Genomic DNA, 13921 nt, shown 5'->3' with positions numbered 1-13921 from the left:
CTTTAGGTTCTCGGGATCCAGATTCTCGAGTTTTCTAATGTTGGTTGGAAAATCAGTACAGTCGTCAATGTCTTACTTTATTTCTATATTGTTTTTTCATTCACAATTTTAAAAAGACATGCATAAATCTGCATATATGATATTACGTAGACAATAGACAATGTTTAAAGTCAATTCATCTCAAGACACGTGGCTCTACAATGTCCACAGCAATGTGGATAGGCACTCGTAGATGACTTGTAACTTGTAAGGGGAGGATACTGACTTTAAATATCACGATTAAGAAGACTCCTAATTTGTCTTTGCATAACTGAAGCATTGATGATCTCTGTGGGAAACAAACAAATTGCAAGATGCAATTGAGGCTCGATTTGAAAGAAAGGATTTGGATTTAACAATAATTTGAAATAGATTTGAAATGACTATGTAAAAGGAATAATTTGAAATTGATTTGTTTTTATTTTTTCTTGTTCAAATCTCTGGATTGTAAGTATTCATTTATATCAACCAAAAAAAAAGGCTGTTATTGGCACTCTAACAGAGTCATCGTGCACTCATTCATTTGTAATTTTTTGCTCTTATATTTTTATAAAAGAGAAGTGCAAAATAACTTTTTTGGAGCGTAATTAACAGTTTCCTATAAGAAAATATAACAATTTTGCTCCAAAGTTTATTGCCTAAGAGCACTTCCATCCATTTGCCATTGCAAAGGGCAAGGGCTGTTACTATTCATGTGAATAGTGGCAGCCCTTGTAAAAGGCTTGTGGTGTTTCCACCCATTGCTATGGCAACCCAATGGCAACCATTATTCCTATGAGATATGAGGAGATGAATTTGTATAGGGTTTTGGTGTGGGAAGTGAAGAATATGACTAAATATTTATTTAAAAAAATTATGAAATTTTTAGTATTTTTTTAGATTAATTTTTTGTTGTTGTTGTTGACGCAAACCTGTCATTGACATTTATCGGAGAATCAACAGTTCGTCTCGTCTCGGGGAATTCTAAATGGGACCCATGAGCTGCCAGGGCTGTAGAAGCCCGCCGAAACTACAAATTGGGGCTAAGCCCCTTGTTGCCCGGGAGCCCGCTGGAACTACAAATTGGGGCTAAGCCCCTTATTGCCCGGGCTGGGGGGCATTGGTGGAGATGCTCTAAAGCCCAATACATGATGAAGTTTTCTCTGGAGATTGGATATCAGGCCCAAACTAAAAAGATGAACAAGATCATATTTTTTTAATTAATTTTGGGCCAAGAAAAAGGTGAACAATGCCATTATCAAAACATTTTGCGAAATCATATTTCATCAACTAAAAAAGTGGCCTCTTGTCTCGATATAATGGTCTAGCGGTCAAATTTGAATTAGTGTGATATTTTTGTGACTTTGTAACATCCAAGTGTCTACAAAGGAAATGAATATGATTGGAACCAAAACTTATTTAACAGTTCACTTATTAATTTTTTTTATTTACATGTATCTATTATCACTTCATCTTCAAGGCCCAGAGAGAGTCCAGATCCTAGACATTCAGCTATGTTGAGGTCCACGTCCTCTTAGCTCGTCTCTAATCATAACAGATTGCACTGTTATTGTCCCCAACTTCACTACTTAGGTCTATCAGGGTTGATCATGCCCATGAACCCCACGAAGACTTCCATGAAACGCGAATAAAACTATTTTGCTATCCCGGTCAATAACGCTATGACATGCGTGATAACACTTCCACGTGACATAGCATTATTGGCCGAAAATAGCAAAATAGTGCTATACCCGTTGCAACTAAGTTTTTCATGAACCCTTCTGGGCGTGAGTTTTAACCTCAGAAAGCCTCTGTCCAATTGCACTCTATCCTTTTATTCCTGACATAGAAGCCAATTCTCAAATTGTGTCATATTACAGATATGGTTGCTTTTCAAAAAAGCGGATATCAGCTTGCAAAGTCAGTCAGAACAAAATAGATTCAATGTAGCTGTTCTGTCACCACTGACAAACTATTTAGACAGTCTCAAGTTTTATACCATGCAAACTCATGAAGAATCAAAGGGATAAAACCAGAAACATAAGTTGTAATCCAGAACTTTTGCGCTCTCTCTCTCTCTCTCTCTCTCTCTCTCTCCTTAATTCAATCTTATCTGTAACAAAATTTTGAGCAACGTCTTGTTTAATATTTCAGTTTCATGAATTACAAATTGAAGTGAAACTGTTTCAAAAGATAAACAACACATAGAAAACCCATGATCATAACATTGTTCAAACCCAGAGAAGCATTCTGTTGTCCTGCACTGCATGGTATGCTGCTTCCACTATAGCACCCTTTCTTTTGCTGAATCCCTGCACCGCGATTTTCAAGAACAAATGTAGAGTTTGTCTTCCCACTGCTGAAAAGAACACTCCAAAAGAATGGTCCTTTATGAACCCGAACCATGCCTACACCCACCTCAGTATGTGATTTATTTCTCAGAATTGATAAAGCCTTGCTGTCTCGAACAAGAACATGCGCAAAAGCTAGTGATGGCTCAAGATACTTGGATTGGCAACCCACAATGTGGCCAGTTATGGTGCCGAAAGTTGGTAGTTCCACACCACAATCGGGGGCAAAAACTTCGGTGAAGTCATCTTCAGATGGTTTGCAGTTTACAGTGTTGTTGATAGAGCAGTTCCCCTTGCACAATTCGGCATATTGCAGCGCAATGCAACCGAGTCCAGGACTGTCATTTAGTTTTGAAAGTTTATGGGCTGTTCGGTTGTTGTTGATAATCTCAACAAGATCATTTGCAGGGTTTCCTGAAGGACAAACCACACCCAATGTCGCAACATCAACATATGTGGCCATTCAAAACTAAAACCTATCTTCAAAATAATGCAATACACTTACACAAACATGCAGTCCTTATTTAATCTTTGAAATAAAATAGATGACAAATATATACACGAAGAATGTGAAGAATGAGAATGTAGAAATTTTCTAAGTTAATCCAATTACATTGATTTTGATAGTTAAGAATTAAATGCCACTTTTCCTACTCTCACCAAGCGTCTTACAAGTGAATATAACCACATCAACATCATTTTTAAGAAAAAATTGCTACGGAAAAGGTTAACTTGTGATCATGGTTCCTACTGTGGAGAACCAAATTAGGCCACATCACAATAACCAACTTGTGGTTGGGATGACTAGATGTGTAAACCCAAATTCTATGATTAGGTTAGGATGACCCTGCACTGGGACTCTTGAGTTTTTTCAACAATCACAAAGGAGGAATGGAACCACTGAGCATACCCTCATGAACATCATTTATTTGGGTACCCATAAATTCCCCCAATCCACGAAGCGATCAGATTCGAAACTGGAGCCTCCCCGCCAAACGCTACAATCTTTGGGAGGCAGGAAACACTAGCAAATAGCTAGGTAGGTACCTTAGGGGGTTTCGAACCTCATACCACATGGGAGCAAACCATGGGATTGAGATTTGAAATATAGTGGGATGTGAATGGGAACTATGAAATTCTTAACTTTTATGCAAATGCTAGATCATAGACAGAGATAAGATAAGTAAACAAGGTGTAGATGACATAAAGCACTTCTAAAGATTCAACTATAGCTCCCAAATCAGGGAGCAAAATGAGGCAGAAGAGAAATCTAATACTGACTGCCTACTGTGCCTTTCTTGACTTTGGAAACTCTTATTATCATGATTGGGTGATATGCTCCTCTTGTCTGAAAAGACATTTTAGTGACTGTTGCAGTGTAGGACTTTCTCAATGGCAGTAATTAATTAAAATAAATTAAGAGTATTCAGAACAGAACCTTCTATTTAACCCTTCATCTGTGGCCAAAGTGCAGAAAAGAAAGAATGTGCTAATCTTATCTTAAAATAGTCACTTGACAAGCCAAAAAACTAGTATTTCTTTCAACTGAGATTAGCAAAAAAAGAAAAAGAAAAAGAAAAAAGAAAGCTATCTTTACCAACATCATTTCAGAACAGCAGCTCCTATTGAGAATGTATATGCATAGTTCCATAGATGAAAAAAGAGAAAACTCAGAAGAGTTAAGAATTCAGCATAAAAAATGGCCAAGAATCTGCAAGTTGTAGTTGCAGAAATCACAAAGAGGGAAGAAAATGCAGAGTTATATAGTACCATGGTTCTTGGAGCAAACAAGAGCTGCTAGCAGTAGATGACTGAACAATATGAACCACCCACAGCAACAAAGCCGCTTCTTCACCATATTCACTTGTGGGCAAAAATGGGTTTTGCTTTCCAGAGAAACCTGAGCAGGAAAAACAAAGAAAGAGAGAGAGAGAGAGGAAAGCTGTAAAGTATATTAAGAAAAGGGTATTGATTATTTTTTATAAACAATATGAGAGAGGTGTTTGCTTGGTGGGAATGGAAAAAGGGAGTGAGAAAGCAGAGATTTTCCAGGGGAAGAAAAAAGAGAAGTGTGAGGAGGAAAGTGCTTGAATAGTGATCAATGTTGCAGAGTTTAAGACAAAAAAGATGGGTGGTGGTGGTCCCTTGTAGCCGCTGTGTGTTCTGTGCATGGATTTCTTTTTCTTAAGAAAGTCGAGCGCATTTCAAAAGATTGGAAATTAGGTGGGGCCTAATATTGACGGATTTTGGGGGATTAGTAGTACTAATGGAACTATAGAAGACGAGTAGGGTTTGGGCCAATTATTGGCAAAGCAAACCATTCTGGGTTTAAAAAAAATTCCATTTGCACCCATTTGTTTGCATATCTCAGTTCCCTACACCTTTATTCCCCCTTTTTTATTTTTTATTTTTAAAACTCATAGTCACGTGAGAAGAGATACATATATAGAGAAAGTATGTCATAGTTCCATGTAATTTTTTCTTCTATACGAGGCAGAAGGCTTCACCAGTAGCGTTTAACTTTTGTTTTTTGAAACATAAAACACATTTTATGATTTTAGATTTAACCATAATCCGCAACTATTCACCCACCGCCGCCCACACGGCCTAAGGGGTGGATAATTACGAATTGAACTCTAATCACTTATATAAATCCTCATCAAGAAATACTTGGGTTTTGGCCCACTATTTCCATTACCAAACAGACTTTCTTTTACCAATAGATGGGCTTGAACCAAACATAGTAGACCCAACCAAATCTCATTTCCTTGCACAGACACACACAACACTACAACAGAAAATGTCGAGGAGCCGGACCATCTAGAACTCTGCAGCTTCACCTACTCGCTCCTTATCTCACACAAGGGTTTAAGATATCTGCCCGCTTCTTGCAAACAGAGCATTTTCTTCATTCTCAGCAGCTCTACTAAACCTTTGCTCATTTTCTTTCTCCATCTTTGTTTGACCTCTATCATGGCTTCCACTTTCGTCACTCTACCAAACCCTTTGCTATGCAAACCCAATACTGCTTCTCTGTCGAACCAGAAGCTACTGCCAGGTGTGTTGAATTTAACTCCTTTCTTGACACTTTTCTTATATCTTTCTTGAATGTCTAGACTTTATTATAATTTTTAAATTTTTTTTCTGATTTCTTATATGGGTTTTGTGCAGGTCTGCGAAGAAACTCTTTGAGAGTTAACGCAATTTCCAAGAAATGGGAACCCACCAAGGTATTTTTTCTCTCTTATCTATACTTGTTTGAAGAAGCAATTTCAAAATAGTTTGTGGTTTTCCAAACATTACATGTGGCTGCACTGCTAATTTCAACTTTGTGTTTTTTGACAATGAATTATCTGGGTTTGATTTTTATGGTGGTAATTTGTGAGTGACAGGTGGTTCCACAAGCTGACAGAGTGCTTATTCGTCTTGAGGAACTCGCCGAGGTATGCGGGTTTTTAGTCATGTCAATTGAGTTTGAGAGTCTGGATTGGTAACTTTTTATGTGATTCTGTTTCATTATTGTGAATCCCAAATATCTAGGTCAATGACCATTTAGTTGAGTGTTTGAGCTTTTGGAATGTGAACCTTGTGAATATCCATAGGGTTGCCAAATGGCTTTAGTTGCTAGCAAATTGAATTTTAAATTGCTGAATGAATCTTGAGCTCTGGTGGGTTTGAGTTCAACTACAGTTCTTGAATGCCATCAAGGATTTGAGCTTGAACTCTAATGGTTTGAGAAGTCATTAATTTTGATTGGCTTGCCTTAGCAAGGACTCAGAGTAGTGGCAATTTGAGTTATATTGCCCATTGCGTGTTTATGCTGGCTGTGTCTCTGTTAGGTGGGCAATTATCTGACCGAAGTCTTGAGAAGGTTGGCTTGAACATGAGGCACATGATCTGAAAGTTAAGTCATGATTGTTGATTACGTGTGCCCTCATGTGATCAAAGAGACAAAAGCCACCCCATTTGATCTGAGGGATAAAAATCTTACCCCCACCCCCCAAAAAAAAAACAAAATCTGTCTTAGTTATGAATAAGTTTGTAATGGTGTTAGGCGGACTTGACTAGTTATGAGTAGTCAGTAATGGTTACATGCATCTCAGACTCTCTATTTCTTTACTAAGCCAATGTCCCAAAAGCATATTGATCACCGTATTAATTTCTTATGACCACATTCTCCAAAGGATCTTATGAGTGCTTTCAATTTGCCAACAATGGCGAAAAATGGCCTACGTTGCACCAAGTCCTTGCTGGCTGTACTTATGACAAATATTTTTGATTCATGGTTTTTGAGGGGACGATTATCTTATGGTTGGTTACAATGGGATTCCATTCAAAATTATAAAGTTTTTTAATATTTCATTTTTTACTTAATTCTTTGATTTTCCTTTTGTATGTTTGTCTCTTGAATGATATCAAGAGGTTGCATGTTGATTGATGGCGGTTAGTTGGAAACAGTGGGTTCTAAAATTGACCTCATTGTTTGCATTTTTCTTCTTCTTCTTATTAGATAATGGAGAAATATCTATTTTGATTTGAAATTCTGCATTTTTGAAATATATTGCGTTGGTGTCACTTGTGTGCCTTATCTGTTAATATTAGCATGATAACAATCTGTCTTATGCCACAGAAATCAGCTGGAGGAGTTTTGCTGCCCAAATCAGCCGTTAAATTTGAGCGGTATCTTATGGGAGAAGTATGTCTACTGTTTCTGTCTCGTTATGATTAATTTTTTTTTGAAGTAACAAGTTGAATATCAGGATATTCTAACAAGCGTTGTTATTCTCAGATTCTTTCTGTTGGTGCTGAGGTTGGGGAAGTCAAGGCTGGAAAGAAGGTGAGCAATTAAAACATTCTCAAATAATGGCAACTGTCTTCTGGTCTGAAATAATGTTGATTTGTGACATATATTGTTGCTTAGACGATAAGTTTCTGAGCTGGTGAAGTTTTTTGTTGTTTAATGGTTTATTTCCAAGTAGTGATTTAGGTGCTTACCATGTCATCTGAATTTTTGAAATCCTTATCCTTTTGCAGGTTCTTTTCTCGGACATAAATGCATATGAGGTAAGTAGAAGTAATTCAGTTGAAAATATTATACAGCTCTGATGTTAAGAGTCTAAAATAAACATTGATGAAGGACTTCCACTGTTTTATATGAGTATGTTCCATCACATTGTTAACCTGTGCGTTGTAACTTCTGGACACTTAAATGGCATAGAACGAACTTACTTACTTAACAATTGTCTTGTTTCATTTGCTATGACATCAAAATTATCAACTATCTAATCTCGGTTGGCTAGCATGATTGTCTGATATAATCACAGCTTATCTTGTGCCTGTTCCAGAGCATGCACAATTATTGTGTTGAGTATTTCTGACACAAAATTGGCACACGTTCTGTCTTGACTCCCAAGAATGGCCGACTGTAAAACAAGGAGCTGACATTTTTATCTTCTTTATAAACTGAAGTCAATGTTGTGCAAATGGTCTATGGATTGTTGCATGCAATGGGTGCATATGGATGCTTGCACTATCGATTGCCATTTTCTTTTACTGATAATGCATTTTTGACGTCTCAGGTGGATTTGGGAACAGATGGCAGACACTGCTTCTGCAAAGAGAGTGAATTGCTGGCCGTAGTTGAATAAAGTTTCAGCTACGGGTAGGTACATTGTTTTACAGGATTATTTTGTGAAACTTTTCATTGTCAAGATGGTTTTCCATGCAGTGTTTCCAACTCCCAAAACTATATATTCAGTTCAAATTTGTTAAGTACATGCTATTTCTGCATATGCATTGATTGCATGGGTTTTGTATTATTTAATCTCCAATGTTGACACTTTAGAAAATATTGATAGGAAATTAGGAGAGGGGAGAGGAAGGCATGATTTTACAGAAGAGGGCTGCCATCTGGATTTTTAAAAGCCTTCTGAGAGAAAAGGTCTTGATCGTTGGTTCAAATCCATGGTTGGGATTAGCTTAAAAAGTTACAGTAAAACTTAAACCAAAAACTGAAGCAGATTTGTTTGCGGTTTAGTTGGTTCAATCTGATATAGAAAGCATCCGAAATGGAATTGGGAATCCGATTAGAGGTTTTAAAGATGTTTAACCCATTTTCTGGTTGAATTTGTTTTAATCTGTACCATACGTACAATTTCTCCACAGCATTTTGAATGGATCAAACATAATATGAATCCGTCCAAAAGAAAAACAAATAGAAACACAGCTAATATAACAAAGCATTCATTAGCGATCCCAATATCGGGGGTATCAATATGTAAGAAAAATAGGCCACTACAAAAGAGCTTATAAAAAATCTTTAAATGAAAATGAACAAGAAATGGTGAAAAAGGCACAAGGAATATCGCTTGTATTTTAAAAAAAAAGATACGAAGAATATGAAGAAATTTTATTTTATTTAATTTCTCAATAATCTTCTCTTTGAAGAGAGAAAAGTGGAGATGCAAGAGAGGGGGAAGCACTTGACAAAGACTAGAGGGCTGAAAATTTCACGATTCACAAAGACTTGAGAAAAATATAAACAATTTTGGTCAAGAACTTTTCTCTGATTAGGTATAGACCCAATTCTTCTAGGAAATTAGGCATAGATCCAGTTCTTCTAGCACTGACTGGGTTTATATATCTGTAGTTTTCTCTGCAGCCGCAATCGGTTAATGCTGGAAATTAGGACTTTATAAATGATCCCCAAGTCATGCGTCTAAGTACATTCTTCTCCTTGAGATGCTAGACATGCAGTCTCTGGTTTAGCTACCAAATTCATTAAGTCCAACAAAACTGATATATTATGGAGCTTTACAAGTTCAATACTCCAACTGTGTTTTTCTCATATTTTTTTGCATGCATGCTCTTATTCTTCACTCATGCCTTGGCTTAAGGATGAGTGGAAATGAGACCGATTGGCTCGCCTTGCTTGAAATCAAGGCCAGGATAACTGCAGACCCTCATGGTGTATTGACTTCATGGAATGAAACCATGCACTTTTGCAACTGGCATGGAGTTACACGCGGTCGTCGTCACCAGAAAGTCCCCGTGTTGGACCTGAATTCCTTGAAACTTGCAGGCTCAGTATCACCACATGTTGGAAATTTGAGTTTGTTGCTTGTGATTCATCTAGTGGGCAATAGATTCAGCCACGAAATCCCTCCAGAAGTCTGTCTTCTGCGCAGATTGCATGATTTACAGTTAGCTAACAATTCACTTAGTGGTGAAATTCCCTCCCACTTGTTAGCTTGCTCTCAACTCCACACAATTGATCTTGGTTACAATTCGCTGGTAGGGAGAATTCCTGACGAGCTTGGCACCTTGTCAAAGCTATTAAAAATAGCAGTTGACAACAACAACCTTACCGGAAATGTTCCTTACTCTTTTAGCAACTTATCATCTCTTGGCTTTCAGCAACATTTAATAATTTGAATGGAAGCATTCCAGATATCTTTGGCCAAAAGACCAATCTTAGCTATCTTGCTTTGGATGGAAATAGCTTGTCAGGTATGATCCCTCCCTCCATCTTCAACCTCTCTTCTAGCCTCTTTTCTGTGTCTATAAATAAACAAACTCCACGGGACTTTGCCCGCAAACTTAGGTATCGCCCTTTCAAGTCTGGAGTATTTAGGTCTTAATGCTAACCAATTTTCTGGATCAATTCCAGGTTCAATATCTAATGCCTCAAATCTAGTTCATCTAGCAATCTCAGAAACCCAACTACATGGAAAGTCCCTTCCTTACACAATTTATAGGCTCGAGCGAATTATTCTTGCTGCCAGCAATCTTGGAGGTGGGGGAATCATTGTCTGTGGTTTGACTAATTCCACTGGTTTAAGAGTATTGAGCTTTAGTGTAAACAAATTTGGGGGTATTTTACCTCACTGCATAGGTAACTTCTTCTCTCCAATACTTCTATTTTGTTGATAATAAAATATCAGGCAGCATCCCAACTGAGATTGGAAATTTGGTGAACTTGGAGATCCTATCTCTGTCTAGGAACCGATTTTCAGGTCTCACATTCCCCCTGATTTAGGAAGGCTTCAGAAATTATATCAGTTAGATATAGATTCAAATTTCTCTTTGGGCATCTTCCATCCTCTTTTGGAAATTTAAGTAGATTAGCTAATTTTTATTTAGCTTTCAACAATCTTGAGGGCAATATCCCTTCAAGTTTAGCAGAATGTCACAAATTAGTGACCTTATCTCTCGCTGCTAACAATTTTAGTTGTATAATACCCCCAGAAGTCATTGCTGCATCATTTTCATATACCTTTTTGGATTTATCCCAAAATAATTTGACTGGTTCCATCCCCAAAGAAGTAGGAAATTTGATAAATCTGATGTATTTATCTGTTTCTCAAAACAAGTATCTGGTGAAATTCCGACAAGTCTTGGCAGTTGCATAAAATTAGAAATTCTACGGATGGATGGAAACTTCTTCCAGGGGACCATTCCATCCTCTTTGAGTTAGGTCTTGAAGAATTATATCTCCAAAGGAACAACTTGTCAGGGACGATCCCAGAATTCTTGGAACATTTTGAGTTTCTGCAGTCTTTGAATCTATCTCATAACAATTTTGAGGGCATGGTACCAGTAGAAGGAATTCTCAAGAACGCAACTGCAACATCAGTCGAAGGTAATATTAAACTTTGTGGGGGCATACTTGAGTTTAAATTGCCGAAATGCAAGCCTAAAGATGAAATTGATAATCTCTCTCATTTGTGGAGTTTTCGGAGTCATTTTTGCACTTGTTTTTTGTACCTTCATTGTTCCCGGAGGGAAAGGATCAAGGGGCATACTAAAAGTGATTCAGAAAAATTTCTCACAGTGTCTTACCAAAGTCTTCTAAAAGCTACTGATGGATTCTCTTCTGCCAACTTAATCGGTATGGGGAGTTCCGGGTCCGTTTATAAAGGAGTTCTTGAGCAAGGTGAAAGAACAGTTGCTGTCAAGGTACTCAACCTCGTTCATAGTGGAGCTTTGAAAAGTTTCGCTTCTGAATGTGAGGCTTTGAAAAATATTAGACACCGCAATGTTGTGAAGGTACTCTCAGCATGTTCGGGATTTGATCATCGTGGTGATGATTTTAAGGCGCTAATATATGAGTTCATGGCTAATGGGAGTTTAGAGGAATGGTTGCACCCGACCCAGAATATCGGTGACACAAATGAGACACCAAGGAGCTTAACTTTTTCTCAAAGGTTGAAACATTGGTATTGATATAGCTATGGCGTTGGATTATCTCCACCACCAATGCCAGACACCAATAGTTCACTGTGACCTGAAACCTAGCAATATTCTTCTCAATGATGATATGGTTGGACATGTAGGTGACTTCGGGTTATTAAGATTCCTTCACAAAACTTCTCTAAATAAATCAAGCTCTGTCGGAGTAAAAGGAACAATTGGTTATGCTCTTTAAACATTCCTTAAGTTCTAATATTTATTTTAAAAGTTTGAAGCATGAAAAACGGGTCTTTGAGAATTTAATTATAAATTACAATTTGGTGTATTTTGAATTGTTGGAATGCAGAGTATGGTATGGGACATGAAGTCTGGACACAAGGTGATGTGTACAGTTATGGTATCCTATTGTTGGAAATATTTACAGGAAAAAGGCCGACAGATGACATGTTTCATGGAACTTCAAACCTTCATAACTTTGTCAAGGCAGCCTTACGGGAACAGGTGGTAGAGATTGTGGATCCCGTTCTTCAAGAAATACCGGAAGGCGAGATGAGCGCAAACCATCTTCCTAATGAGGATAGCGTAAGGATTTGCAACAAAATTGAGGAAATCTTGATTTCAATTTTAGCACTTGGTGTTGCTTGTTTTGCAGAGTTGCCGGGTGAACGGTTGGACGTTAGTGATGCTTTGGCTGAAATGTGTCGCATAAGAAAGAATCTTTAACAAAATACAATGTTTGAATAAAGCATGTTATCATGCTAATAAATGTGCAAATGTTGTATGAGACATGAAGTATGATGTGTACCAGGGCCGGCCCTGGGTGATTGAAGGCTCAGGACAAAACTCTAAGAGTGTGCCCTTTATTCATAAATTATTATTTTTTTAATCAAATAATTAATTGAGTGCTGCTATTTCCATCATCTTGTCCTATTTTCCCACCCACCATATCTTTAAAATTTTAAAGACAAGTTTATCTTTTTGTAAAATAACTTATAAGGACTTATGTAACTCATCTTAAGTGTAAATCCAGCATGGATGTTAACAATTTTAAAAAATTATTTTAGAATATTAAAAAAAACATTAAAAACTTCATCACTTCCTTCCCAGGCCGCACCAAACAAGCCACCACCCAAACACCACCAGCCACCTAGCAACCACCATATACCACAAGCCCAATAGCACCCACCCGCCCAGCTAGCTCTCAAGACACCTAATCCCCATCAAACCAAATTATCCATAACCCATTCTAAATAATTACCGACCCAATTTGACAAAACTCATTAACTAGTGTATTGCAATTTGCAAGTATGAGAATCGATTGAAATAGCCTTCCTCACCATTTGAGACAAAAACCAAAAGCCTGATAAGAAAATCCTTGTTTAGAGAAACCCAGGGAGGAGATGCGTGCTTTGGGTGAGAGAGAGAGAGAGAGAGAGAGAGAGAGAGAGAGAGAGAGAGAGAGAGAGAGAGAGAGAGAGAGAGAGAGAGAGAGAGAGAGAGAGAGAGAGAGAGAGAGAATTCTTATGCTTGCTGTAGGGGCTTTTTTCGTTCCGGCAGCTACTGTGGGCCTGGGCTGCCGTAAGGAGAAAATTGAAGAAAATATCCCCCTTGTGTCTGAGTTCAAAGATCAGACCCCAAAATATTTCGAAAGGGATGTAAAGCCTTAAGAAACACCTTGGTTACCTTCACCAACGAAAATAATGGCTGCTTACAGATAAATTCTTGGCTTGGCATGAGAAGCTTGTGGCATGAGAGCTGAGCATTCGTGAGTTTAGCATGAGAGAGAGAAGGCTTGGGTTTCCTATGAGAAACATAGGCTCGAAGTAAGGGGAAGAGAGAGTTTTTGGGAGGATTTGTTGAGGAGAGAGAGGAAGAGATGAGGAAGAGGAACGGGTGGCTTGAGCAAGTTTCCGGCAGCTTGACGAAAGTTCTGTCAAGTACTGGAACAGTTCTGCAAAGAGGGAAAATGGGGAAGAAGGATGAATAGTGCATGAAATTGCTAGGTTTTGAAGATGAAAGGGAAGCTTGCTCTCTGGATATGTGTTATGAGAGAGCGAGCGAGGAAGAAGATGAAAGCATGGGTGGCTTTAGCATATTTCCAATAGCTTGACGAAAGCTTCGTCAAGCTCTTGGGCGATTTGACAGAAGAGAAAATGGGAAGCAATGGAAGAACAAGGCTTGAAATCGGAGGGTTCCAGAGATGAGAGATGATGCTTGCTCTCTCTGGATGTGGGTTTTGAGAGAGAGAAAGGAGGAAGATGGAAGGACAAAGCATGAAATTGAAGGATTCCAAAGGGGATGCTTGCCTTCGATTGTTTTGTTGTGTGTTTTGTTGGGAAGAAAGTGGCTCCTTTTATAGG

General features: G+C 38.1%; 2 protein-coding genes and 1 pseudogene across 2 annotated transcripts; 2 read left to right on the top strand and 1 right to left on the bottom strand.

Moving 5' to 3' along the window:
* Nucleotides 1-1926: 1926 nt before the first annotated feature.
* LOC110748457 (ferredoxin-like protein) lies at nucleotides 1927-4527 on the bottom strand. Its single transcript, XM_088248058.1, has 2 exons — nucleotides 4140-4527; nucleotides 1927-2783 (listed from the first exon to the last, which is right to left on the bottom strand). Exons 1-2 carry the CDS (start codon nucleotides 4225-4227, stop codon nucleotides 2182-2184), a joined length of 690 nt encoding a protein of 229 aa, XP_088104184.1. The 5' UTR covers nucleotides 4228-4527; the 3' UTR covers nucleotides 1927-2181.
* Nucleotides 4528-5141: 614 nt separating this feature from the next.
* LOC110770652 (GroES-like family protein) lies at nucleotides 5142-8144 on the top strand. The gene is made up of 7 exons (XM_088248816.1): nucleotides 5142-5427; nucleotides 5541-5599; nucleotides 5762-5812; nucleotides 7000-7065; nucleotides 7159-7206; nucleotides 7404-7433; nucleotides 7949-8144. Exons 1-7 carry the CDS (start codon nucleotides 5343-5345, stop codon nucleotides 8015-8017), a joined length of 408 nt encoding a protein of 135 aa, XP_088104942.1. The 5' UTR covers nucleotides 5142-5342; the 3' UTR covers nucleotides 8018-8144.
* Nucleotides 8145-8275: 131 nt separating this feature from the next.
* On the top strand, nucleotides 8276-13053 carry LOC110770662 (uncharacterized; annotated as a pseudogene).
* The last annotated feature ends 868 nt before the right edge of the window (nucleotides 13054-13921 follow it).

Source organism: Prunus avium, chromosome 2 (genome assembly GCF_965620075.1).
Source record: "Prunus avium chromosome 2, drPruAviu1.hap1.1, whole genome shotgun sequence".
Classification (NCBI taxonomy): domain Eukaryota; kingdom Viridiplantae; phylum Streptophyta; class Magnoliopsida; order Rosales; family Rosaceae; genus Prunus; species Prunus avium.
The sequence above is the reverse complement of the archived record's forward strand: the minus strand, read 5'-3'. Positions and strand labels throughout refer to the sequence as shown.

Coding starts and splice junctions, on each gene's coding strand:
- LOC110748457 (XM_088248058.1), bottom strand. CDS start 4,227: ATGGTGAAGAAGCGGCTTTGTTGCTGTGGGTGGTTCATATTGTTCAGT. Junction 2,784..4,139: donor TGTTTGCTCCAAGAACCATG/GTACTATATAAC, acceptor TTTGTCCTTCAG/GAAACCCTGCAAATGATCTT.
- LOC110770652 (XM_088248816.1), top strand. CDS start 5,343: ATGGCTTCCACTTTCGTCACTCTACCAAACCCTTTGCTATGCAAACCC. Junction 5,600..5,761: donor AGAAATGGGAACCCACCAAG/GTATTTTTTCTC, acceptor TGTGAGTGACAG/GTGGTTCCACAAGCTGACAG. Junction 7,207..7,403: donor AAGTCAAGGCTGGAAAGAAG/GTGAGCAATTAA, acceptor ATCCTTTTGCAG/GTTCTTTTCTCGGACATAAA.